This window comes from Ricinus communis, chromosome 10 (genome assembly GCF_019578655.1).
Source record: "Ricinus communis isolate WT05 ecotype wild-type chromosome 10, ASM1957865v1, whole genome shotgun sequence".
NCBI classification, from domain to species: Eukaryota; Viridiplantae; Streptophyta; class Magnoliopsida; order Malpighiales; family Euphorbiaceae; genus Ricinus; species Ricinus communis.
This window is the reverse complement of record NC_063265.1, coordinates 14,345,501-14,370,723: the sequence shown is the minus strand read 5'-3', so window position 1 is coordinate 14,370,723 and position 25,223 is coordinate 14,345,501. Positions and strand designations below refer to the sequence as shown.

The 25,223-nt window shown below is 36.3% G+C and overlaps 5 protein-coding genes across 9 annotated transcripts; 3 read left to right on the top strand and 2 right to left on the bottom strand.

Annotated features, from left to right (window-relative positions):
• The first annotated feature begins 210 nt into the window (after nucleotides 1–210).
• LOC125371298 (mitochondrial import inner membrane translocase subunit TIM14-2) lies at nucleotides 211–2,141 on the top strand. Its single transcript, XM_048379909.1, has 3 exons — nucleotides 211–365; nucleotides 939–1,117; nucleotides 1,742–2,141. Exons 1-3 carry the CDS (start codon nucleotides 363–365, stop codon nucleotides 1,896–1,898), a joined length of 339 nt encoding a protein of 112 aa, XP_048235866.1. The 5' UTR covers nucleotides 211–362; the 3' UTR covers nucleotides 1,899–2,141.
• Nucleotides 2,142–2,944: 803 nt separating this feature from the next.
• LOC8283819 lies at nucleotides 2,945–6,597 on the bottom strand. Its single transcript, XM_015723024.3, has 6 exons — nucleotides 6,130–6,597; nucleotides 5,477–5,668; nucleotides 5,135–5,374; nucleotides 4,660–4,877; nucleotides 4,111–4,365; nucleotides 2,945–3,573 (listed from the first exon to the last, which is right to left on the bottom strand). The coding sequence occupies exons 1-6, from the start codon at nucleotides 6,542–6,544 to the stop codon at nucleotides 3,310–3,312; spliced, it is 1,584 nt and encodes a 527-aa protein (XP_015578510.2). The 5' UTR covers nucleotides 6,545–6,597; the 3' UTR covers nucleotides 2,945–3,309.
• Nucleotides 6,598–11,262: 4,665 nt separating this feature from the next.
• On the top strand, nucleotides 11,263–16,738 carry LOC8283821 (interactor of constitutive active ROPs 2, chloroplastic). 3 transcript variants are annotated; one of them, XM_015723015.3, is made up of 5 exons: nucleotides 11,263–11,648; nucleotides 13,109–13,217; nucleotides 14,240–14,432; nucleotides 14,664–16,345; nucleotides 16,439–16,738. In XM_015723015.3, the coding sequence occupies exons 2-4, from the start codon at nucleotides 13,198–13,200 to the stop codon at nucleotides 16,329–16,331; spliced, it is 1,881 nt and encodes a 626-aa protein (XP_015578501.1). In that variant the 5' UTR covers nucleotides 11,263–11,648; nucleotides 13,109–13,197; the 3' UTR covers nucleotides 16,332–16,345; nucleotides 16,439–16,738. The 3 variants fall into 3 exon arrangements, with proteins under 3 accessions (XP_015578501.1, XP_015578502.1, XP_002525180.2); XM_015723016.3 differs by having other exon boundaries at nucleotides 11,270–11,648; nucleotides 14,252–14,432; XM_002525134.4 differs by lacking the exons at nucleotides 11,263–11,648; nucleotides 13,109–13,217 and having other exon boundaries at nucleotides 14,116–14,432.
• An 857-nt stretch (nucleotides 16,739–17,595) lies between these two features.
• On the top strand, nucleotides 17,596–19,297 carry LOC8283822 (40S ribosomal protein S23). The gene is made up of 4 exons (XM_002525135.4): nucleotides 17,596–17,751; nucleotides 18,537–18,692; nucleotides 18,776–18,902; nucleotides 18,990–19,297. The coding sequence occupies exons 1-4, from the start codon at nucleotides 17,747–17,749 to the stop codon at nucleotides 19,128–19,130; spliced, it is 429 nt and encodes a 142-aa protein (XP_002525181.1). The 5' UTR covers nucleotides 17,596–17,746; the 3' UTR covers nucleotides 19,131–19,297.
• A 388-nt stretch (nucleotides 19,298–19,685) lies between these two features.
• LOC8283823 lies at nucleotides 19,686–25,014 on the bottom strand. 3 transcript variants are annotated; one of them, XM_015723026.3, is made up of 9 exons: nucleotides 24,648–25,014; nucleotides 23,890–24,075; nucleotides 23,531–23,800; nucleotides 22,790–22,824; nucleotides 22,579–22,674; nucleotides 21,905–22,100; nucleotides 21,209–21,828; nucleotides 20,104–20,973; nucleotides 19,686–19,916 (listed from the first exon to the last, which is right to left on the bottom strand). In XM_015723026.3, exons 1-8 carry the CDS (start codon nucleotides 24,769–24,771, stop codon nucleotides 20,128–20,130), a joined length of 2,373 nt encoding a protein of 790 aa, XP_015578512.2. In that variant the 5' UTR covers nucleotides 24,772–25,014; the 3' UTR covers nucleotides 19,686–19,916; nucleotides 20,104–20,127. The 3 variants fall into 3 exon arrangements, with proteins under 3 accessions (XP_015578512.2, XP_015578511.2, XP_048226252.1); XM_015723025.3 differs by having other exon boundaries at nucleotides 19,686–20,973; XM_048370295.1 differs by having other exon boundaries at nucleotides 19,686–20,973; nucleotides 21,209–21,822.
• Between the last annotated feature and the right edge of the window lie 209 nt (nucleotides 25,015–25,223).

The window sequence follows — 25,223 nt, the reverse complement described above, 5'->3', positions numbered from 1 at the left end:
GAAAATAGTGTATTAAAATCTATAAAGAAAATAGGTTATTAAATGTTTTTTCTAAAAATAAATCCTTTTATAAACTAATATATACAAGTGAAAACATTCCAACTTCATCCTTGCAGGAAAACATAAATTTAAATAATAAATAATACATCAACGAAATGCGTAAAAAGAAATATAATGATCTTATATATATATATTATCCCAACATAAAAAGAAAAAACGTAATAATAAATAATAAATTATAAAGAGGCGGCAGTTCGAAACCATATCAGGCGGCTATTCCAGTGTTATATAAAAGCATCTATAGCAATGAAAACTTAGGTTTATTTGTTTCTTCTTCTTCAAGCTCTATAGACATCACATATATGGTGAGTGCTGATCTTGCTTTCTTTATATTTCTTTGTTGCCCAGTTATTTTCTCAACCAAACATTTTGAACAGTTGATTTTTTTTAGTAAAATTTGTTTCATTTAGGGTTTTGGGTTCTATTGTTCAGATTGTGATTATGGACCTTTTTAGGATGATTTGCGGGTAATCTCAGCTGGGACATGAGATTATTTGATTTTGGATTGCGCAGAAGACAGGAAGAATTGAGTTTTATGTTATGCTTCTTAGTGAATTCACCTATTGTTTGCTTTTCAATTAGTTCCTTCAGTTTCCTTATACAACTTCTGTCGCAGAGTTTGCTAGACGAGATTTTGTTTACTCGTTGGAACAAAGAATTTCTTGTTGTTCAATAGTGATGCTGATTACTTCTTTTTCCTCTGAATGATGATCTTTTTGTTGTTCTGTTAAAATTACGTGCCGCCATACTGAGTGTTAATGATATATATAGGGGTTGTGCCTCGCTTTCGTGATCTCTATTATGATATTACTCTATGGTGTTGAATGGGAGAAAAACAAAGATCGTCTCATTAATACCTTGAGTAAAATTTGTATCAGGTTGCACCAATTATAGCAGGCGCTGCTGTAGCTGCTGCTGCCTATGCTGGCAGATACAGCATCCAGGCCTGGCAGGCGTTCAAGGCCAGACCACCAACAGCCAGGCTACGAAAATTTTATGAAGGTGGTTTTCAACCTACTATGACAAAGAGGGAAGCAGCTCTAATACTTGGAATCAGGTGCTATTGTCATATTAAAACTTCTATTTACTATTGATGGCTTGGTAATGTTGTTCTTTGAGATGTACAAGAAACACACCATGTAATTTTATAGTGTACTTTTAAATTAAAAAAGTTGATGAGTGGTATTTCAGAAAAAATGGTGAGGTTTTCCTGTGTATAAATCATTAATTTATTCATACTTGAGTGTCTCTAATGAGATGAGTGCTAGCTCTTTAGAGGGTGTCCATTGATTTACTACTTGCAATTAAAGTTCTTGGCTTTTGAACCTAGAGAAACTCATCTTATTGCTATCACATTGATTTTCCTAGCTATTAGTAGTATATGTATTGAATTAGTTTAGGAGGATTGTGGCAAAAGAATAAGGAACTCAACTTCAGTTAACCTTAACTTCGTTAAGTTCTCAATCTACACTCCTCTCAGAAGAGGAAGGATCATTCTACTTGTAGATATTTAGATATGTCTGCCTAGTGAGTTACTACACGATCCTGTTCAGTAGGTGTAAATTTAATGTAAGAGGCTCCAGTTGCATAATCAGGCCACTTGCATACACATTCTTCTTCTCCACATTTCTGCATTTGCTCTGGTTAATCCTCACTGATAATTTTTTTTTTCTTTCCTTAGAGAGAGCACTCCAATGGATAAGGTTAAGGAAGCCCATCGGAGAATGATGGTTGCAAACCACCCAGATGCAGGTGGTAGCCATTACCTCGCTTCTAAAATAAATGAGGCGAAGGATCTCTTGCTTGGAAAAGTAAAGGGTGGGGGGTCTGCATTTTGATGCTATTGACATGTTCCATTTCAACTAGACCATTCTGGAATAGCTTATTATTCTGAGTTGGGCCGCACAAAGGCTCATATCCAATTCTTGAAGTTATTCTGAGTTGGGCCGCACAAGGCTGGTATCCAATACAATTCTTGAAATTACTGCAGTTTGAATTACTGTAGAACCCACATTGATGTACTGTAATTGGAGAATCATGAACTCTTCTAATTCAAGTTAACTGAATTGATGTTGCACTGATTTTTTGCTCTTAATTCCACAAGTCTGCATTTTGATGCTATTGACATGTCCTGGTCTTGCTTCCTTTGTCAAGTCAGGGAACATACAGTATCCTTGCAAATGTAGCCATAAGTCCACAAGTCATGCGTAGATCTGCATTGTCAGATGTAAAGTCCAGTTTGGGGCCATAAGTTTCCTTGTGTGGGTGGGAAAGGAGCTTTCTTGTATGGATTGGGAAAATGTGCTTCACTAGCAATATGCATAAAGCTTCATTAGTTTCTTAATATTACAATTCCAAAGCTGCAAGAGAGGATAATGACATATTTAATTTAATGGACCTGCAGAAACTGGCAAATTGTCTGCATCTGTTTTAGGTTTTTCTTCGTTCTCAAGCCAAGTTCATCTGGTTGTCTCTCTAACAAGTAACACAAAAATATCATTAAGCTACCTTTTCGTCAGGGTTGATTATGAGGATTAACCAAGAAATACTTTAGTTCCCTAGTGGTTGGTTCACTTTACCGATGCATATGCTCTCACTTCAGGGAACTAAACATGTCTGTTGCACATGCCATGGCATTTTCATTAGACCAGATCTCTTTCAGTTACATCTACCCGAGGACAAAAGTAATAGGCTGTCTGCTTCCACAAGCAATCTGTCCAAATGCTTTGCTTAAATATGCTTTTGTCAAATTGTTGATTATTATTTATTAGGAAGCTTTTTTTTAATTATTTTTTTACTGCTGAACTAAATCTTGAGGACAAAAATATTTGCCCAGAAACGCCTATGGTTCACTTCCAGGATAAAGCATGAGCAAACAACAAGCTCCATTAATCCCGGCTCTTCAAGTACTACTGCATTTTGATTAATCATCAAGCAGGTTAAACTCCCTTGAAAAATAAGTATCAAGATAATATTTTTGCGAAAGAATGTGACCACCCAATCTTTATACATGTGAAGGGAAAATAAAAGGCATCACCTAAAGACTAAAGACTAATGAGCATCAAAGAAATGGAAAACCTTCATTGAGATTTGAAGCTTCTTTGCTTTTAACTGCTTTCCTCAACCTATCCTCCAAAAATGTGGAAAGAAGATGCCTCAAACTTTATGCTCCATTTGGCTTAGGAGCAAGTGGCTGTGATATTTACAACAGAAGTTGGCAAAAAGAGAGAGAAGCGAGTTCATCTATAGTCAAATGTCACCTGTGGCAGAATCACTGATGGATGATGCTTCTTCAATCGCTCCTTCTATTGAAGTTTCATCTGTTTCCACCATCTGGTCAAGAGGACCTAGGGCATCTCCAAAAAGAGTAGAGAATATCTTTCTATGACATTCATCACAAAGATAGAAAAAGGAAAAGTGTCCTTCATTTGGAAGCTTATGCAACACGGCACCAGGTAGAACTCGGCTTATGTAGTCAGTCATTGATGGTGGCGCTACTGGGTCATCCATCCCCTATTCAGAATCAATTAAGGCATTTAATCACAAAAGGAGCATTGCTGTAGATAATGTGATAAATGGAAATTGCTAGAACTTAACAAATTCAGGAGCATATAAGATGTTCTTGCTATAAACATAAATACAAAATAGTGACGGCGAGGTATGAGGCTTTTGAAGCCTTTTTAGACCACAAATTTTGATACCTGTTCTCTAAGGAGAGGAAAAGGACAAAAGAGAAAGATGGAAAAGAGCTTAATGATTGACTGCATTCGAGTGCTTACAGTGGTGCAATTATTTTATAAAACATAATGTTCTGCTTTAGAACTGTCAATTTTGTTCTAGTGATGTCAATTAGCTCACATCTAAGAAGACAGAGACTCTATGCAGTTGTCAGATGGTTAAAATCAGAGGAAAACTAACGTTCTTTTGACATCGGGTTGCAACATAAGAAACCAAACAAGTTTTGCCACCATACCAAAATGTTATGCTGCCATGAGCAAACTATAAATCAGACCAGCAAAACAGCAATATTTAAGGAAGTTATGTCTAAACCTGCCATATGTGTATTGGGCCAAGAAATCCAGCCAATTCACACTCTGCCTGACTGTACATGGATCTGAGCCAAAGAAGAATGCTTTTCCTCTTACACTTCTTCTGCACCCGAAGATCTGCCAAGCTGAAACCCCAGTTTGACACTTGCAGTACAGCTTCCTCAATGAATGGTTTTGTAGTTCCTTGGCGGATCGACTCTTCCACATCCCTATGCCAAAATTCCTCAAATGTTGACTCCTCAATCAGAATCTCATCCTGAATGTGCGCCAAGCTTTGTTATGCAAATTATTTTATTAAGTACATGCTTTATAATCAGTTATAGCTTATGAAGGCCGCTCACTCATGGCACTTGGATTCAAGAGTTTAAGTACTTACTAACAAGACCATAATACCACATTTTTGCATTCAAAATATAAGTAATTGCAGTAAATAGTTAAAAATTCTCATTACGACAGAAGAACATAAAATTGAAAAGCTTAGAATCAGAGATGCAATGTGAAGTTTTGACTGGCTTTAATCCTTAATGAATTAAGATGGCAAGGAACAAACCTTCCTCCCAAGTGACTGAGACATCCAGTTATCTATTCGACCATGAAAACCGGAAAGGAAGCTTCGGCAATAAAAAGAAGAGAGAAAACTTGGAAATTTCCGAGCTAGGAAGTACATCAATTTCCTTCTTGATGACCACCGTTCCCAAGTTCTTCTCTTCTCTTCCTTGGTCATGTGCTGCTCATATGGATTAATTACTGGGGCAATCATAGCAGCACCTGCAAATTCAGCCAAGATAATCACACGAGAAGTTTATAATATGCTATTGTGCGTCAATGTCTTGCGTACTCTTGACAAAAAAATAGTTGGTGGAGAAGTCACATATAACAATTTATATATAATTTGAATTATAAGACAAAAACAAGCGTTTGCAGGGTCTGAGAGTAAAATCAGATTGCTTATACCAACTAATCCAGAATTTCCTATAAGCCCCAATGTAAATGAATAAAAATAACAAAAGGAAAAGGTAGATTACCAGCAATTCTGTCTGGAATGTATCTCAGAGCAGCCCAAGCATGCATGCTTCCACTTGAGTGACTGAGCACCCAAAACTTGCCCCTAAGACCAACAGCATTTGCTAGGAAGAGCATATCTAGCGCAGACGAGTTGAGATTTCTGGTGGAGTGAGGATCACTCTCTCCAAAACCAGGAAGGTCATATGTGACCAAGCGAACACCATACTCTTCAAGCAGAGATGGTTTAACTCCAGGAATACCTTTGATGGGAAAAAAAAGTTTTAACAAATTATTATCAAATGAATCTTCACCCATGATGCAATTTTTATGTGGAGTAACAGAGACTAATAATTTCTATGTACCTGCAAGCCGAGAAGAAAGAAAAGCATGGGGAGCAATAATGGAAAATCTAGCTCTGTCTGCAGGAACACCAGTGTCATGATAAGCCATGTGTCTACCATCTGGAAGCAGTATGCGATTAGCAGTTGGAGGATATATTCGCATTCTCTTCGCTGGTCCGACTGAGCTATCATGTGGGCTATTTACACTTAGTGCTGCATGTCATTCCACAGAAGTGACGAAAGAGAGGTTTAGTGATATTTACTTGTTTTGCTTTATTTGCTACATAATTATTGACGGAACGAAAGAGCAATTCTGGGACTACCGTTTTAAGAGAAGCCAGTAAATAAGAGTGACTGTGTGATGTTTTAAGAGCAATAGAAAGAGGCGTGAAACTCAAAAGTTGAATAAATTTTGAACAGAATTCTGAAACATACAAGTATAGAATCTAATTTGAAGCCATAGACTTAGTCAATTAAATTGGAAAGGATTTTATGGATGTAGTACAAAATTCAGTAACTGCAGCAAATTCATATTTGATAAAGCACAAAAAAGGAGGATATAAATCAATCTAGCAGAACTATGAACAGTAATAAGAGAAAATTCATCAAATTTAACAGTTAGCAGATATATTCTTCAGAGTAATAATAAATATAAGCGCTTTCTTGAACATTACCAGCAAGAGCAAGTATAGAAACAAAGAAAATGACAGGCCAAGCATGAGCAGGATCACGATCCTCAGGCAAAAACTCATTCAAAAACTTAAATCGATCAGACACTTTAGCCATTGGCTTTCCCACTTTTTGAACTATAAACGAATCTTCAGTCACCAAACTCTGCTGCACTATGTCTTTACATCCTTTCCCTAAATCTAATACCATCTCTCCCCACGCTTTCATAAACCCCGTCACCTGCTCCTTTATACTCTCCGTTTCCGTAATTTCCGGTTCCTTGAGTAAGGCCGCCGGCGTTGATATTCCGATTGACTCTCCGGCTGCGGCGGAGAAGGAGGTAGAGTATATCATGCCAGTGTCCTCCACTAAACTAGCTAGCTCCTCTGTCCACGTGTTACCTCCCCTCACCTCCGCCATTATCGCTTCGCTCACTACTCCACTTTAGCAAAAGCGAGATCATATATATATATATATATATATATATATATATATATATATGAAATGAAGGTGAAACAGAAACTTTAGAAGCGTGAATTTCAAGTAGTGATTGTTTAATCAAAAACAGTATAAAAAAAAAAAAACCTAACCGACCATTTTTAAAAAAGAGAATCAAAATCTTCTGAAATAAAAACGCCAAAAAGAGAAGAGCATCTCTCTCTCCTCTCTACTGTTGCTATCAAGATGACAGAGAAACCATTGGCTCTGACGATAATCTGATCTATTTATTTAAGTAAAGCTTTAATTTTTCAGTCTTAATCTTCTTTTTGTATGAATAATTGACTGTTTAACTAATCCTTTAACTTTAAGCTCTTTTGGCTGGTTATGGAGAGAGTGACGGTGAGGATTTCGCCACGTAAGTCAGACTTTTATAAACGCCGGCGTGCATGGAGATTATGGAGGTCTTAACCGGGTAGGACGGTGGCGTGTCTGGCGGTTTGGGAGTTGGTATCACCGGTTATAGTGTACGGAGATGACGTGTCAGTGAGAAATGAAATATGCGGTGGTGGATGCATGTGCACGGGAATGTTTTCTTTCCAAAGTACAAACCTTTTATTTTCTTTAATGAGAGCTTTGATAAAGTTTCACTCGGGAGTACGTCTTCCTTAGATATTGTGCGTTTATTATTATTTTGGTTTTATTATAAAAAGAAAGACTAAACGATTTGCCGTTTTGAATTCACGTGAGAATCTCCCAGCGAAACCGCTGGCACTCCCAGGTTTGGTTTTTCAGCATCCATGGGTACATAGACGGATTACCAGGATCAAAGAGAACGAACATTGGAGGCACTGGCGAGGTGGTCTGTTGCAGTTGAAGCTGAGCTGCTTCAGCAACAAAAGAAAAGCCGAAAACAGAGATTCAATGAGGAAGATAGAAAGTAAAACACTGTGAATACCAACCATTTCTTTCTTCTGTTGCTTTCCTTGCAAATCTTCTGGCTGCTCCAGTCACTCCCTTCTTGAATAGCTCATCCAAAAGAGATGGTCCTTTTCCAATCTGCTCAATCTTAAATATTATATTCATATAGATATATCCCTTGCCTTCTTGTTTTGGAGCTTTTTCTTTTTCCTTTACATGTATACATTCATATAGGAAGGTGTGGCATAAATTGCCTTTTTTAAACTGGTCAGGCAGAAAATGCGATCAGTTATTTGCAGGTGTCTTAGAATCTTTATTTTATTTTCTTAAATCATTGTTTGTAGATATGGAGGAGGATAGTCCAGCATGCATATTCACAGCTCTCCCATCCCGTACATGAGAACCTTACTGACAACTAATGTCGACGTAATCCTTTGCTGCCTGAACTAAGATTCATAAAAGCAGCTTCAATCTGTTTGGCATTCTGCAGTTTCAGAGTAAAAAGGGAAGCATGATTTTAGATGAACTTCTTCAACATGGTGATTCTGCCAAAAAAGAAGAACTGGATAATTGGATCCTTCTTGACAATTATGTATAAGGGCGTGGCAAATCTATGAGTTGTCATGTTAGAGATTTTCAAACTCACTCAAAGCGCTCTAAAAGGTCCATGCATGTGAAGCAACATAAAAATGGTGGATCATTTGATCTGCCCCAAGATCTCTAAAAGTGAGTTTGATGCTCCTGTATTGTAGGTTTGATTGCCACACATGGTCTCTTTCTAGGCTGCGCTTTGAGTCTATCTTAAGATGTTATTACTATAAAACTACTGGAGAACAACAAAATAGCAATTGTTATAGAACACGAGAGATGCATGCCAAAATTATCAAGTTCTTTAATCTGTAGTTATTCTACAACAGCTGCCCTTTGAATACTGATACTTTTTCTCATAAAATTTCATTCTGCTTTGAATTTACATGACCGGTTTGATTCTTTGCATGAGATGTGGAAAGCTTACATGGTTCGACTTCTCAAAGTCAAACATACTGGGTGGGATATCCATTCCTGTTAACTTTGAACAATGTTACAATTATGCAATTCCTGTGCATGTAGTCTGGCGTTTGGATTCCTTAACCCTACTTTGATTCGATTTTGTCGGAAAAATCAGCTGGCTCAGTCTTCTCGGAGCAGATCAACAAGGTGCTACTATTAGGTTATTCCTGCTGTTGCTGCTTTCATTTAAAATCTAATTTGGAACTTTTAATTAGAGGTTATTACTTGCTTATATATGTTTCCTACAAGCCTCATAGAGTAGATCTCTGATAACAGCTAATCCAAAAGTCCTACAAGTGGACACTTTTATGGCTTCATAAGGGATACTCACAATTTTCAGCTCCAGCTTGTATTGTTTTTTCCTCTTTTAGGATTGTAAAGATGATTTTCAGCATAATTTCTAGGCCATGGCTTCAAAATTGATTGAACCATCTGGTGTAATTAATGCAAGCATAACCAGAACTTGAGCACTTGCACAAGCATAGTATGATCCTGATTGGTGTGAGTTTCCTTTCTATTTGTTTAGATTTTCTTATTTTATGTAGAATAATGTCAGGGTCCTAATTACTAGAAGATTTAATTTCTCTATATAATGGTCCTAGCATAAGAAGCTTTTTTTCTGTCCTCTTGTAATAATAACTTAACCTGTAGTTTTGATTATTAAGGTTTGGCTGCTATTCATTAAGTGGAATGATATACAAGTTTTACTTGCAAGTTAAATGGTGGATGGAGCAAAGAAACCTGGAACATTCTTTGTAAGATTATTATCCTGCTAAATCACTTCGTTGATGCACCAATGTTTGTCTGAGAGTGGAAGATTTATATTTCAACTCCTTTCCTTGCTCACAACTGTTCCATGATGTATCAGGCTTCTTTTGCCAATCTCATTCATCCCTGCAGAATTCAACATTTAGGTCCCTTGACCCAATGGCATATGAAGTTCCAGACCCATCTTTGAAGTTTTTGCTTGAACTGGTCGACGTCAGGTGTTCGTCCAATGGAGCTCTCTGCTGATCTAGGATCGTACAGGACTCGAGGCCTACTACATCTGCAAATCCTGTTACTCGGCAACGGGAGAAACTTCCTAAACCAGATGCTGCTGCTTGTGCTTATGCATGAGCCGTCATTACTGAACTTTGTGGCTGAATACAAGCCAATTTATGCATTTCCATGTGACCTGGATGGATTAGAACTTCTGGTGAGATTTGCTTTGGAAATTGACAGATTATTCCCTCTGCAGGTGTATATATCACGGAAGGGAAATTCTGATATTTATATGTCAAGTTCTGGTGATTCGATCCGGGAGGAACACTTATTTCATACCACATCAAGACTAAACATATCAAACAAAAATGACTTCTATAATTTCTCAAAAACAACTAAAACATTTAGTCCCCATTATGTTGTTTTCTTTAGTCGATGAATGATAATGTCCCACTGCAAAAAATTGAGTTGTCACATAGCTTTTTGGAGGTAAATTACTGTTCAAGGAAAATTATCAAACACCCACAAAAGCCACTATATATGTATTCATATCAATTTACGTTGCTTTCATTCTAAACAAAGCAAACACTTTGAACATATGATATCCTCAACTTCTATACTTTAATACTTTAAAATAATAGTCTTCGGATTAATCCTCAAAGAAATAAATAGGGGTGGGACTTAGGAGCTAAAAGGTATTATGATTGTGATCCACACATGTTTAAGTCTCTCCAATAAAAAGAGTATTTTTCAATGGCTATTTGCTCATTTTTAAGTACTTTCAAAGCACTCAAGATTTGAGCATTTAAAAACCCAAGTGCATGATTATTATAGGGAAGGAAACATATGGCCTAAGTATCATGTGACAAGGTAATACTTTGTTGGGTGGTTTGGTTTTTGTTGTATGACTCAACTTAAGGTATAACATGATAGGCATTGCCTATCAATTTTGAATTAATAATTAGGCTGCTTTTGTTAAATTTACTTTTAGAAAAAGGTATTAAAATTTTTCAGTTCTTTAGAACTCAAAAAAGAAATATCTTTGAAAAGTTTGGTTTGGAAAACATAATAGCAAATGTAGTTAAGTTATATTCAAGACTAGAAAAGTACTAAAAAATTAATTGATCACAAAACATTACCTATGGACCAGTAGGAATCAGTTAAATATCATATCAGTTTAGATGATATTGATTTTGCCGTGCCCTGAACAGGAAGGCAGAGGTAGCACATGTGTATGCATGGCAGTGAGCAGCAACAATGACCCGCATTAACTTTCATGTCCTGCTACATTCTGAATATGGTCGGGCTATAACCCGATCCAAACCCATATGTGACAAGGTTCAGCGCAACCCACTAATTCTTTGTAAAGTAAAAGCTATAGTGGATGAATTGTTACAAGAAAAGAACTACAGGTGTGTTGACCACTTGAGGACAAAACCAAAGTTGCTTGTCAGTTTGTCATTTGGCTTTGATTACAAGGATCCCATTTAACCGTTTAAGCTTCTGTGTTTAGCTAGGGGTTAATCAAAGATCCCCTGATGAGAGAAACTGTTTTGTCATTTTCTTGTTCAAATTATTCAGAGTTTTGGTTTGCTTTGGCAGTTATCATCTTGCACTCACAAGTTTCAAATTAATTACTTATTTTTCATTTCTGTAGTAACATGGGTAAATGCCTGAGTTTGCACATAAAATTAATCTATTGGGTTTTAATAGATAGCTATGCTTTTGAAAGTAGAAATGAAAAATATATTTATATATATATATAAAATAGGAAGGTGACCCAATGGTTTCTCTGCATATATGAACAGTAGCATTAGCTTACTTTCTTTTTTATTTTTATTTTTATTTTCTTCTGACAAGTAACAGAGACAAAAGAGAGAAGAGACTCGGGAAGTGAGCTAAGAAGTAGCTGAAGAAAGCAGCTGAACTCTCTTCTCTGCTCTACCAATGCAGTCAATAACACCTTGTTTGGTTTAACTAAACTAGGGTTTTCTAGGGCTTTGAAACTCTTCTGTTTCACATTCTCGGCAGTTGAAAAGAGGAAAAAGAAACACAGAACTTTGTGTTGCAGCAGCGCATACCTAGCAAACCTGCCAAAGCTAAAACCTTTCCAAAGCAGAGAATTTTTTTGGTGAGAAACTCAGATGTTATTGGTTGCTAATTCTTCAGCAATGGAGTTTTTTCTTTCGTTCTTTCTTCTTCTTTGAAGTTTGAACGTTAGGTGCTTCATAGAAAAATTTGAGATTTTAAATGGACTTTAAGGTTCGTTTGTTTTAGGAACTTGTTACTAGTACAATTGCTTCTTCAAGTTTTATTTTCAAAGAAATGTCGTTTTCCCTGGTAAAGGCTCTGCTTATCCATGAAATTGTGGAATCTTTGGCTGGTCTGCAGAGCTTGAACGTGGCTTGTTTCTGGGGTTCGAAGATTTCGTTTAAAAAAGAGTCAAGCTTTGATTTTTTACTTTTGTTACTCCATTCAGGTTTTAGATTTATTATTGGGAACCGTGCCTTTTGATTCTCTGCTAAACTCGGATCTCCGTATGCACTTTTATCTAATTTCTGATGGTGGCTTCTTGTAAAAAAATCTTCTGTAGATCTAAGTGTTTTAACTCCTGAAGTTTAAAAAGTATTTGAGGTGTTTAGTATTGTTCTGTTTTGATGTTCTTGGGTCGTTATTGCCATATTTTTATGTTGTATGCGCTTCATGATTCTTTTTTCTCTTTTTTCAGAATTCTTTTATAGGTTTTAATGAAATGATTTGGTAGCTTGGCTTTTTACTTCGCAAAAGCTATGATTTTTTGACAGCTTTTAGTTGCTGAAGAACCACACAGGCAAGGCCTGAAAATTGCTGCTATGCAATTTAATCAATCTTTTGTGTTTGTTTTTAATTTTTTCCTCCTTAGGGTTGATAGTTTCTGGGGTTAACCTATATTTTTATTTCCTTTATGAGACATGAAGAAGGAAATCTGTGTCAATTTTCTTCTCCTAATTTACAGAGAACAGTTCATTTTTTTCCACTCTTGTTGTTATGATATGTTTCTAGACTCTGATTTTTAAGCTGCAATGGGCTGTTGTGTAGGAAGGGCATGCGCACATATAGACACAGAAACACACAAAATCTTTTAAATTAAACACATAGACGGCCATTTGTTTGGTGTTATTATTGCCATTTATCTTTTTGTTGGCCCATTGTCGGTTCATAACCTTGTATGGAGCATAACACGAGTACTGGAGTAAAAATAAAGGGAGAAAAGAAAAATCATTAAGATGGATTATACGGTAGATATAAAATTACTAAGATGGATAATATGTTGAATGTTTAGTGAAATCTTTTCTATTGCAACTTTTTTTCTTTGGTTTTAATCTTTTGTCTAGTTGTTTGGTTGGTAGTAGTGGGGGTAGTTTCTAAGGAGTTTCTTTGAAGGGATTGTATTGTTTTGTTGTTAGCTTGCTAGTTTGTTATGGTATGTGCAAACCAATTAGAGGTGGCTGTCCTTTTTGAGTTATGCATATCTTTACTTTTGAATACATATATAATAGTTTCTCTTTTGATTTTCTTTCTCACTCAAAGGACTTCTCTGAACAATTGCAGGTGGTGTGGGTCAGGTCAGGTGGAGGTTTCAACAAGGACATTACTAATTCAATCTTTTATCTCTTCTACTCAAGAATAGAGAAGAAACAATGCAGACTCCAAAAGCAAGGTATTGCTATGGACTTTCGTCGCACTTTACTATTTTTTGGTTTCTTTTTCTCAAAATGATTACCCTTGTGCTGTTAACTCAATTTCACCTTTTGCTAGCAAGTTACATCCATTTAGTTCTTTGTTCTTTAGGTGGGGCTGCCTCTTGATTCCTTTTGAGTTTGTTTGCCTTCTGCAATGCATGTCTTAATGATAGAAGATTCAGTTTTTGGTAACTAACAGCAGATAGTAGAGTCTATGGAAAATTAAGTTTCTACAAGAAATGGGGTCAAGTTATGACACTATGCCGTTTGCTTCAGTCACAACCAGTCACCAAAAGGAATTCTAAGAGTTTATTAATATGGTTTGTGATTGATGAGCCCTTCTTAATGGCATAAATATTTAACCATAATTGTGTTAATGGAAGACACTTCTATGGTTTTTTTTTTTTTTTTGGCTCTTTTATCTAGAGTGTCATGAGTACTATTTTGAGGTGTCACTTAGTGTTTAAAACAACTCATCTGAAATACACTTCATGTTCAGTTTAGATGTCAATACGCCAACTTAAAACTAGATGCTTTTCTGTGCATTACATCAATTGATATATCCACCTCAACCATATAGGATATGCTGTCCTTTTATTTTTCCTTCAATACCTTTGTTTTCTTTTTCTTCACTATAACTTAAATTTTTCTGTTTGAGCAATAACTATAAATTTATCAGCTAATATCTGAAAAGTTAATAAAAAGGGAAAAAAAATTTTATCCTGAGATTACTTTTATTTATTGTCTGGTGATGCATCAATATCCATGTGGTGGGTGGGTGTTGAATTTGAGCATGGCTAATCTATTGAAGACGTGGCAGGTATTGCAGTTGTATCACCTAACAGAACACGTGTATTAATACCAGTGTTATTTCTAAATCAATTGTTTGAAGTTAACTGAAATAAGTTCTGCTTTATCCCTCTGTTGTTTCTTCAGCATTAATTGTTGGAACTAAGTACTTTTTAAAATTTTTGTGCATGTCTAACTGTCGTTCCTTCAGCTTTGCAAGCAGAACTAGCTCTTCAGAAGTTCCTCAAAGAAAATCTCCTGCAACACCACGGACTGCACGCCAACTGAAGACACCAGGATCCGATTCTGACTCGGTCTCATCTCCAAATCCAGCAAATAGAACCCCAAAAGACAAAAGTCCTAAAGTCACTGAGCGTAGATCACCACGAAGTCCAGCAATCGAGGTACTCATCGATCACTTGTAACAAAAACTATTTCATACTTATAGTGACAAATTTCATAGGCTAGATACTTATCATGTGTTACCAAGGAAATGCATATATCACCAGCATTAAGCAGGTTTTAGCCATATGACTTTCTATTTTACAATTTTTTGCTCTTAATATTTGTGTTGCCAGTTAAATTTGTTTAAGCTGTTTGTTTATTCAATTTCCATCCTGTCTTGTGAACTCTAGAAAAAGCGCCCAAGCAGAGTATCTGAATTAGAGTCTCAGCTAGCTCAGCTCCAGGAGGATCTGAAGAAGGCAAAGGATCAGCTGAATACATCTGAGTCATGGAAGAGGCGAGCTCATCAGGAAGCTGAAGACACCAAGAAGCAGCTATTAACTATGTCAGCTAAGCTTGAGGAATCCGAACAGCAACTGATGGAACTTTCTGCTTCTGAGGACGCTCGGGTTCAAGAGCTCCGTAAAATATCCCATGATCGAGATAAAGCCTGGCAGTCTGAACTTGAGGCTGTCCAGAAGCAGCATTCCATGGACTCTGCGGCATTAGCTTCTGCCATGAATGAAATCCAGAAGCTCAAAGGTCAGCTGGAAATGGTAATGCAATCTGAAAATACACAAACAAAACATGCAGAGTCAGCACATGCCGATCTACAAGGCTTGAGAATGGAACTAACTGAAACTCTTTCCCTTGTTGAGAAACTGAAAAATGAGCTTAGTGATTGCAGGGAATCAGAAGCTCAAGCCCTGGAACTAGTAAGTAAAACTGAAAAGCAATTGGAAATAGCAAAGGCAACTGCAGAAATGCACCGGTCAGAAGGCAGCAAAGCCATGGAGGCTTACAACTCCTTGTCCTTAGAGCTTGAACAGTCAAAAACTCAAGTGAAGTCATTGGAGGAGCTTATTAGCAAACTGAAGGCAGATCTAGCTAATACTGATGGTAAATTGGTGAATTCTACAGTGGACACTGGACCTCCACAAGAGAGTGAAGAAAATGATGGAACAAATCAGCTTATTTCAGAACTCAACTCATTGAAATTTGAATTGGGTCAGTTGAGATCTGCACTGGAGGCATCTGAGGCCAGATACCAGGAAGAATACATTCAAAGCACATTGCAGATTAGAAGTGCTTATGAACAAGTTGAACAAGTAAAATTAGAATCAAGAAAAAGAGAGACTGAGTTGGAGGCTGAATTAAAGAATGCTAAGAGTAATATTGAAGAACTAAGGGCCAAGCTGATGGATAAGGAAACTGAATTGCAGAATATTTCAGAGGAGAATGAGGGTCTGAATTTGAAGTTTGAGAAAAATCAGCCTAGTGAAAGAGAATCTGAACTTGCAATAGAACTGAAGAAGTTAGAGCATGAATTGGCAGACTTGAAGGCAAGCCTGTTAGATAAGGAGGCGGAATTGCAGAATGTAACTGAAGAGAATGAGATACTCAAGATGGAAATCAAGAAGGGGGAGATGGAGAGGAGTGAAATCAATGATGAAGCTGTTTCCTTGGCAGAAACAGCAAAGGCTGCAGAGCGAGAGGCTCTGATGAAACTTGGTCATCTAACAGAAGAAGTAGATAAAAATAGCAGAAAAGCAGCACGAGCAACTGAGCAGCTGGATGCAGCCCAGGCAGCAAACACAGAAATGGAAGCTGAGTTGAGGAGGTTAAAGGTGCAATCAGACCAGTGGAGAAAGGCAGCTGAGGCAGCAGCTGCTATGCTTTCATCAGGGAACAATGGGAAATTTGTGGAAAGAACGGGTTCACTTGAAAACAGCTACAACACTATTGCTGGCGCTATGGGTTCACCTTATTCTGAAGACATGGAGGATGACTCGCCAAAGAAGAAAAATGGGAACATGTTGAAGAAGATCGGGGTCTTGTGGAAGAAGGGTCAGAAGTAGACAGTATCTGACAGGTTGCATTCTAGATTACATTGGTTATTTTTGCAGTTGCTGTATTATTTTGATTAGTGAAATTTATTTAATGTTCTTATTTTAATATCTAGCAGGATCTGATGCTTGATGGGCAGCTAAGTTTCAATGTATTGAACAGCTTTATCTTTGAAGACTATAACTCTTTTGCAGACTACTGTATAGCTAATGTGGAAGCTGAAGAACTTTGGAATATCCATTTTGTTTCACCTGATGTTTGTATTGGCATCTAAATACTAGCATGGCCAGGATTCTATTAGCTCTCTCCTTGACATCTTGTCTACAGTACAAAACAGTTTCCTTTTGCTATTCAAGAAAAGATTATGTATTAATTTGGAACAGATGATTAAAAAAAGATGGAAGGACCTCTTTTGTTCTTTTCTTTTCTTTTTTCCTTTTCTTTTTTTGTTTACCTGAGCATCGTGTATGCAGACATAATTGCTCTCTTTCTCCTCTTTTGATTCCTTATTGTTGCTAATCTTTTGCAGTTTAGTTGTGTGGAGTAAACTCAAAACATATGAAGGTTATAATATATTTTAAAAAGAAAACTGAGGGATTGACTTGAATATTTGACTATACCTCAGGAGAGTCAAATAAATTACCCTATAAATATTTCATTTTATTCTTGAACTCATCAGATTACAGTTCACAAATTCAGCTTAATTATATATTAAAACTGTATTTTAAATAAAATGAAAAATGTGGTCCCATTTTCTGAAATAATCAAACTATATCAGCTGCACATTTCATTCCCACGATATAACAGTAAGTAAAAGATACAATAGACACTTTGATTTTTAATCATTTAGTTACTTTAATATTTTAGTATTCAATATAATATAATAATTACCTAAGTTTTGTTTTTATAATTTATAAAATATTTTTAGTTTTGGTTTTAATCTAATCTTAACTTTTTTTAATGATAACATTAAGACACTTATGTATAGTACATGTGGACATGTTAAATAAAATCATATGTCAAAAAATATTTAAATATTAAAAAATATAAGTTAAAAAGTATTAAATTAAATTAAAATTTAATGTATTAAAATGATTAATTTATAAAAAGTTAAAGTATTTAAATATATATTTGACGGTAAGTAAAAATAAATAAATGTCATGTAATGTGCAAAATGACTTATGAGCTCATAGGGACCCGGTAATATGGCCTGGTCACCTGAGAAATAGGCCCAAATAAAACCCAATACTTCAAGCCCAAAGAAACTTTGATGGACCAACTCCACTTCACTTCAATCTCTATAAACAGAGCGCATCAGCAGCAATTTTAGGGTTAGGGTTTTAAGTAGCGGCTACTGGCTCCTGTTCTCTTCACCTTCAAGCTCTAAAGACCCTCGTCGCCTTCGAAGAAACTTGTTTCAGCAGCCATGGGGTACGCTCCCTGTCTTTTTTTATTTCTTTGATTTTTTTCTTTGTAATCTGTAAAGATGTAGCTTTAGAACGTGTTTTCTTGTTGTTCTTTAGTGACTGGAAAATCTTCAAGCTTTATATGTCTATTGTTGTCCTAATTCTTTACGTTGTGTAAACTTCGTAGTGCGGTTTATTAATAAAAAATTTGGAACTTCGGTTATAATAAAATGGCATTTATGCTTAGTGTTAAATTCTATTCATCTTGTTCTTAGATAAATTTGTATTCGTGGGGTAATTAATTATGATTTGAAGATGGTTTTAGCGTAGATAATTAGTCTATGAATTGATTTTAAATTTCGCTCCTGATGAAGACTGAAAATTACCTGAGAGTTATGTCAAATAGCAGGGTCTTTTTCCAAGATATAAGCTTTTAGGTTTTGGTGTTTGTTTTAGTTTTAGATCTCATGCTAAGTATTAGATCACAGTTTGGTTACAAATGTATTGCAAGACTTTTTGTCATTAGTTATGATCAGTGACTGCTCCCATAAGAGCAAGTATTACTCATTGGATGATAAGGAGATTGTTATAGTTGGCGTGGAGGGGAAAAAATATTAAGAATCTAAAAGATATATGTTATATATATATTTTCATTTGTGGAGCATGTTTACAGTTTGCTGATTTGATAGATAGTCCATCCTTGCAGCATGTATTCGTTATTTTTGTATTCACCGAAGTAATTGTAGATTCTATTCTTATAAGAATATGTTTCCTGATGCACTTTGCTCCTTTTGCACAATCATCTCTCAGGAAGACACGTGGTATGGGAGCTGCCCGCAAACTGAAGTCCCACCGCAGAAGGCAAAGGTGGGCTGACAAGGCATACAAGAAATCTCACCTTGGTAATGAATGGAAGAAGCCATTTGCTGGTTCTTCCCATGCTAAAGGAATTGTCCTTGAAAAGATGTAAGCCTACTTCCATTTTACTTTGGTTTTTCATGTTTAGAAAAGTGTATTCTAAGTTGTGCGGGTGCCTGTTTAATTGACAGAGGTATTGAGGCCAAGCAGCCTAACTCTGCTATCAGAAAGTGTGCTAGAGTTCAACTTATTAAAAATGGGAAGAAGATAGCTGCCTTTGTTCCCAATGATGGTTGCTTAAACTATATTGAAGAGAATGTGAGTAGTCTACACACCTTAATTGTGTTGGGTTTCAGACTTGACTTGTGTGTTTCTAACAGTGTTGTCTGTAATTTGTTATTGTAGGATGAGGTTTTGATTGCTGGTTTTGGACGTAAGGGTCATGCTGTGGGAGATATTCCTGGTGTTAGATTTAAGGTTGTGAAGGTCTCTGGTGTCTCCCTTCTTGCCCTCTTCAAGGAGAAGAAGGAAAAACCAAGATCTTAAGCTTAAGATTTTGCAATGTGGAGAGATTCTACTATCTATTGCTAAACCTTTCAAAGAATCCGATATGCTTCTCTCTGTTTTTTAGTGGATCTGTTGAACATTTTTAACCTTTCTAGTTACTGTATTGAATATTTTTGGTTTTAATATTTGTCCGAGATTATCATTCACTGTCGCCTCAAAATTTCCTCTTTAACATTGAAATACATGCTATATTTCATACTCGTTAACAATTAGCATGGTGTCATTGATAAAAAGGAAATTGAAATCTGTGAAAAAACTTGGCTGTGATTTCGAAGTAATTTAAAATGTGAAATCCGTGCTAAAGAAAAATTGATCTCATCTTTCTATTGGCCCTCCCATGTGTCCTTCTCAATCTCTAGTTAGCTATTGGCTAACACAAGTATAATGCAAGGCCGAGCCATGGCCTCTTCATTTGCAAAATTCTGACCCTTAAAATTTTGTGCAATAGAGAGGAACAAAATCAATTATTTCTTCTGGCAGAAAGAATTGTACTCAAAACCAACTACTACAAACTAATATGAAATTCCAAAAAGATGAAAAGAAAATATTAACTGACTTAAAAGATTATACATGATCATAAAATGTACATCAACACCTAATACGTGCAGCTCTGTTTAATGACTTATTTCTAACACAATCTGCATCAAGGACAGAGAACTTCCTAAAGCTACACTTTCGGATCTCAGAGTTTGGAGACATTTTCCTTTCGAGTCTTAAAGTAAAAAAATAATTCTCATCAGATTCTCGCTCCAAGGACAAAAGTACCTGCACAGCATTAGCCGACAAGGCAGTTTCAGCAGAACTTAGGAAACTTGTGCAAAAAGTATTTAATTAGATAATTAGGGGTGACCTAACATTGAAACGAATAGTGTAGTAAAATGCAAGAGAAGAATGAAGTCCAACTGTGCCTGGTAACTGATCTAGATAAACTTTATTCCTTCAAGAAACTCACTGCTTATTTGGTTTAAGCTATTTCTTAGCTCTTATCAATCTCGGCTACTTTTACCCCATCAATTGGAGTGAGAGAGGGGGCAGGAATTGATAACTTCACAAATGCCTGTAGGGCATTAGTATTAACTTCTGTGCTTTCATTCACGTCATCAATAGAAAGAAAATCACCAATGGGTTTTTGCTGGATCTCCTGACAAATATCCAATGCTCCAACGTGTTGGATCAAACCATCAACTTGATCCTGAACACAAGCTTTTTCCTTCTCCTTGACATTAGAAAAGGAACTCAAATCATTCTTTTCACCACATATTGCACCCTCACCTGCTTTCTGCGAAATCGTTATATTTTCAACCTCGGATACAGAACTTGAATTATGTGTAGTACCAGATCCTCTATTACTGAGAACAAGCTCTGCATCTTTCACAAAGGCATCACCCTTGCCCTGTGGACTCATCTTATCCTTACATAGGCTGTTATTCGTCTCAACATAACCAAATTCCGGATTGTTAATTGCTGTATTACTTTCTTTAGTTGCAACTTTTTCAGCCTTAGGAGACTTTCTATTCTGAACCTTCAGAGAAATGCAAGGACGGTTTTTTTCATTTCTTGTAGCACTAAAAGCATTTGGTGCAGTATTTGAGGATTCCTGAAGAGGCAAAGGAGATTTAGGTTGGCATTCCAAGGCTGGTTTCTGAACCGCAATTTTGGTGCCCTGAACCACTACATTTCTAGCTGGTTGAAGCTTTCCAGGTTTTACGTTTTTTGACCCTCCACTGGGGCTGACATTTGCTGCACCAAATCTAGGCAAGTCACTGGGTACAGTTGGGTGAGGTTGGCTACTTCCATTAGGAGTACGCACTGTTGACCTTGCCTGCATAACATAAAAACCACAAGTGAATGTATTAGTAATAAAAAATCAGATTTAAAAGTGATAAAGGGTAAGGAGGTGATTTTATCATCATAGTTCTAAGCGAAACATCTTTTTAGCATACATAACCCAGGCATTCAAAAATGGTGGCTTTTACTTTTTCTTTCTCGTAAAATACCTTGGCAAAACCACTTCCAAATTAGTGTATCATACTTAAGAAAGGGAAATCAGAACTGACCCCATCAAAATAACCAATCTTTGGCGATGGCATCCGAAGCCCTGAAGGTTTAACAGAATCTGGATGAACAAGTCCACCACTTCCTCTTGAGACTTGTTTTACACACTCACTTGGCAATCCAGAGACTTGTGTACCATGTCCAACTGAGCACTTGTTTTTAGAGGCCAAGACTTGGGAGGCATGATCATTGTCAAGGCTAGGTCTTGAACTGTTTGACCTTTTATTAATGGTAGATGTTGGTGACGATAATTCTGAAGACCATTCACTAACAGAGCTTGCAGGTGATATGCTAGAAGATGGCTTAGGCAGAGACTTCAAATAAGGTGAGGTAAGCAGGCTTGTTGGCTGATTCTTATTTCTTGATGCAGTTCTCAAAGTGTTTTTGACAGTTGAGCCAGTGGAACAAGTTCTGGAATCAATTTTTCTTTTCGCAATATTCAAGGAATGGTTACTGCTACTGTCGGATGACAGGCTTTCCAAACTGTCAATAGAGGAAGAAGTTGTCAGCTGTTTCTTAGTTGCCACAGAAGAACGCAAAGAGGACTTGACAGGTAGCATGGGCTTGGGCACAGTGTTTCGTGAACCACCAACAGCAGGGACTTTTGCTCCTTTAGCTGGCACTATTAAGCATATCAAAAGTCAAGCACAACCTGTGTATATGGAAAGTATAAATAATAAAAAATCAGATTCAAATACCAGGCAAACTTTTTGATTTTTCTGAATGAGCAGTTAAGTTTTTTGTATTATCCTTTTCCATTTTGACACGGTTGGCACCCAATCCCAATGAAGCTCTCTTGGTTGCTGCTATTGTTGCTAAGATGGCACTAGGTCTGCCTACTATTTTAGGTGGCTTACAGAGAGAAGAAATTGCCTCTCCATTCTTGGAATTAGACTGCAAAGAAATAGCGCAAGTCAGAACATAAATGCCCGATTCAGCTTTACATTGTTTAACTGCTCGTTTTCTCCCTGCTTAAGTGAACATCAACATGAAACAGAACCTACAAAAGTTGCGTAGAGCTTAAACAATGCATGACGCCCTTTGTTTTCAGGGTTCAGAGGGTCAGCCATTATATTGCATGGTTAGATTAGCCTGATAAGATTTAGACTAAGATGAGGACTAACGTACGTGTAAAATTGTTGAATAAACAATGTCCACTTCTAGTAAAAATGGGGGTAAAATTCATCAAGACCATTTTCATGCAAACCCAAAAAAATCACATTTCTGAAGTATCAAAAACACATGCCCTTTGAAGTTTGTGGAGAATTAGGAGAAACCTGGTTTCCTTATAGTTAGAATGATGAAAAAATTCACATTGAGACTATTTTAATGCGAAAATGTAATTTAATTCTAAGCATCAAGTGGTACATGCCTTTGAAGCTTGTGCACTAGGAGAGACCTGGTTTGCCACTTTCCCTGATCCTTTGATGGTAACATTTGGCTTTCTGGGAGCAGCTTTAGTCTTTAGCTGAAACTCACAATACAATAGCCTAAATGTCCGAGTCTTCAAATGAAATTCACAATATAATAGACCAAGTACCATTTAAGTAGTGATGATTTGGGCTGACAACCATTGAATTTACCTTATTTTGATAAACATTCTCCACCTTCTGTAAGGCTGAAAGGAAACTCACTGTTAGTGTAAAAATAATCCACAAAGAAATGCAGAGAGTAGATAAAATGTCCAGGACTTGCTCAATTAGTCAGATTATGAAATTCAAACTCTCATCGCATAGGAACTAATGAAAGAAACTTTATGTGCATGTTTAAGGGGAAGGAATTCAATTTGGCCTAGTAGGAAGCCTAGGTAAAAGAGTAGCTTTGAGAAAAGCCTGCTTTCTATTTCTTTTTTACTCCTGACTATAATGTACCATTTACCCATTGAGTCTATAGGTAGACCCAACTTAAATTGTCCTTTGACCTGTCCAACACTGTCACCTTGTGAAGAACGAAAACACAGGTTCTTGTCCAGGAATGAGGACTGGTCTTATAGAAAAAAATGTATATCTTTAATACTGCCTCTTTGGAGGAACTTCCAACATATATTAAGTCATAAGGACAATATAAGATCTGCCTAGACATTCAAGCCATCACATTGAACAAAAATCTAAATCACCAGAAATGAAAAGCTGTTGCACAATGGTCATTTGGTAGTAATGACTGGAAATATAGTAGTACCCTTCATTGCAGTGTTGATTAAATAAGCAATGCTTATTGATAAAATGATAAAGTCTATAACGATAATGAGTTGTGAGTGAGGAAAAGAGGTTATTCCAACAGGATCCAGTATTTTCTATTGCCCCACATCACATAAGGATACTCACATTTGGTATGTTTGCTCTCATCTGCTCCAGATCCCGCTTTACCCTGTGAAAATGCTGTATTTAATGTTTTACTAGATTTCTGTATTGAAGCTCTTATATCCCCAAACAAGTCATCCTCGAGAGTTCCTAAAGTTGAACTATCCGTTGCTAATGTCGATATCGAATCAGTAGATCTGTGTATATCCTCCTCAATTCCTGGTAACATATGTTTTCTTTCACCTTTCTCAGCTCCTCCAATTATGCTAGATAATTCATCTGGTTCTAGAACACCTGGTTAGACAATAAATCATATCAATATTGACAAAGACTAAAGAACTCCAAACATCAAATGGACAAAATAAATAAATATAGGAAAATACCAGCACTTGTGAAAAAGGCACTATCCCAGGCTAAACTCTTCCGCAAGTTGTACTTTTCATTTCTCCTTGTCTTTTCTTGTTCTGATTCAAGTGGTTTTTGTGTTACTTGTCCATCTCCTTCAAGAGAATCTCCTAGGGTTTGCGCACCCAGAGAAAACTGAACAGTTTTATGCTGTGTCTGATCATCTGCATATAGCATTATTATGCCAGATTATACGAAAGGGACTTTTGCAATTTCAAAAACATAAATTCAAAATAACACAGAATAGAAACTGTAAAATCAATCTGTGATTAATGTAAGGCAAATTTCCGTCTTTTGGCAGAAACTATATCAAACAAAAGTTGCAGAGACTAAAGGGCGCTACCTTACCACAGAAATCTACAAAATCACATCATTATCAATAGCAAAGCTACAGCATTTTTAAGGAAAAAAAAAATTTACAAATTCTTTCACATAACAGAAGCTTCTTCCAGTTATTATTTCTTTTATTTAAATTACTCATTTCCTTACATTTCACATCTACATTTTTTTTTTTAATTTCAAAATTTAACTTGGCTTCTATTTTTATTTTCCACTTTTGTTCGAAATCATTGATAAGTCTCAAATTATAAATTAGTTTCATATTATATCAACTTACCAATCATCGAATAATTAGACTTAATCAAAACAACAGCATCAACAAAATCAATCAGCTTCGCATTAACAAATTCTAATTAAGAGAGAGAGAGAGAGAGAGAGAGAGAGAGTAGGAAAGAACCTGAAGAATGGAGAAATTGAGGGTCACGAGAAGGAGAATTGTAGAGGCAATCGTCCTCGAAGCTAACATCAATTAGACTTAGGCTTTTATCTTCAAGATCGAAATTTTCCTCAGACACACTCATTTTACAGATCAATCGATCCAAAAAAAAGTAAGGCAATTGAATTGAAATTGATTCAAACTTGAGAAATCGAATTCCAAGGGACTGAGTGGAAATGTGTGGGGAGAAAGAGAGAGAGAGAGACGGTAGATTTTTGAATTTTGGAGAAGCGGCGTTTTGGAGTTAAAAATAATTTTAAGGAAAAAGAAACTGTATATGAAAAAAAAATAATAATAATAAAATTGGGGAGCGTATCGTGTGTGTATCACTTTGAGGCGGAACCAGGTGAAAAAGCATAATCGGCCATTTGATGATGGGCCTTTGGTCAGATCAAGGTGATGATAATATGTATTTATTTTAGGACTTTCGTTATTTTTTTTCTTTACTTAATTTTCTATTTTCTTCTTAGGATCAATTTCCAATAATTTGTTATGGCCTTCAAGAAATTTGTTTTAATCATATATTATATTTTCTTT

Coding starts and splice junctions, on each gene's coding strand:
- LOC125371298 (XM_048379909.1), top strand. Junction 1,118..1,741: donor GCTCTAATACTTGGAATCAG/GTGCTATTGTCA, acceptor TTCTTTCCTTAG/AGAGAGCACTCCAATGGATA.
- LOC8283819 (XM_015723024.3), bottom strand. CDS start 6,544: ATGGCGGAGGTGAGGGGAGGTAACACGTGGACAGAGGAGCTAGCTAGT. Junction 5,375..5,476: donor TCTTTCTTCTCGGCTTGCAG/GTACATAGAAAT, acceptor TTCCCATCAAAG/GTATTCCTGGAGTTAAACCA. Junction 4,366..4,659: donor CTCAGTCACTTGGGAGGAAG/GTTTGTTCCTTG, acceptor GCGCACATTCAG/GATGAGATTCTGATTGAGGA.
- LOC8283821 (XM_002525134.4), top strand. CDS start 14,217: ATGTCTAACTGTCGTTCCTTCAGCTTTGCAAGCAGAACTAGCTCTTCA. Junction 14,433..14,663: donor CACGAAGTCCAGCAATCGAG/GTACTCATCGAT, acceptor TGTGAACTCTAG/AAAAAGCGCCCAAGCAGAGT.
- LOC8283822 (XM_002525135.4), top strand. Junction 18,693..18,775: donor GGAATTGTCCTTGAAAAGAT/GTAAGCCTACTT, acceptor TTTAATTGACAG/AGGTATTGAGGCCAAGCAGC. Junction 18,903..18,989: donor TAAACTATATTGAAGAGAAT/GTGAGTAGTCTA, acceptor TTGTTATTGTAG/GATGAGGTTTTGATTGCTGG.
- LOC8283823 (XM_015723025.3), bottom strand. CDS start 24,771: ATGAGTGTGTCTGAGGAAAATTTCGATCTTGAAGATAAAAGCCTAAGT. Junction 24,076..24,647: donor TCAATTTCTCCATTCTTCAG/GTTCTTTCCTAC, acceptor TGCTATATGCAG/ATGATCAGACACAGCATAAA. Junction 22,101..22,578: donor CTAGTGCACAAGCTTCAAAG/GCATGTACCACT, acceptor ATTTCTTTGCAG/TCTAATTCCAAGAATGGAGA.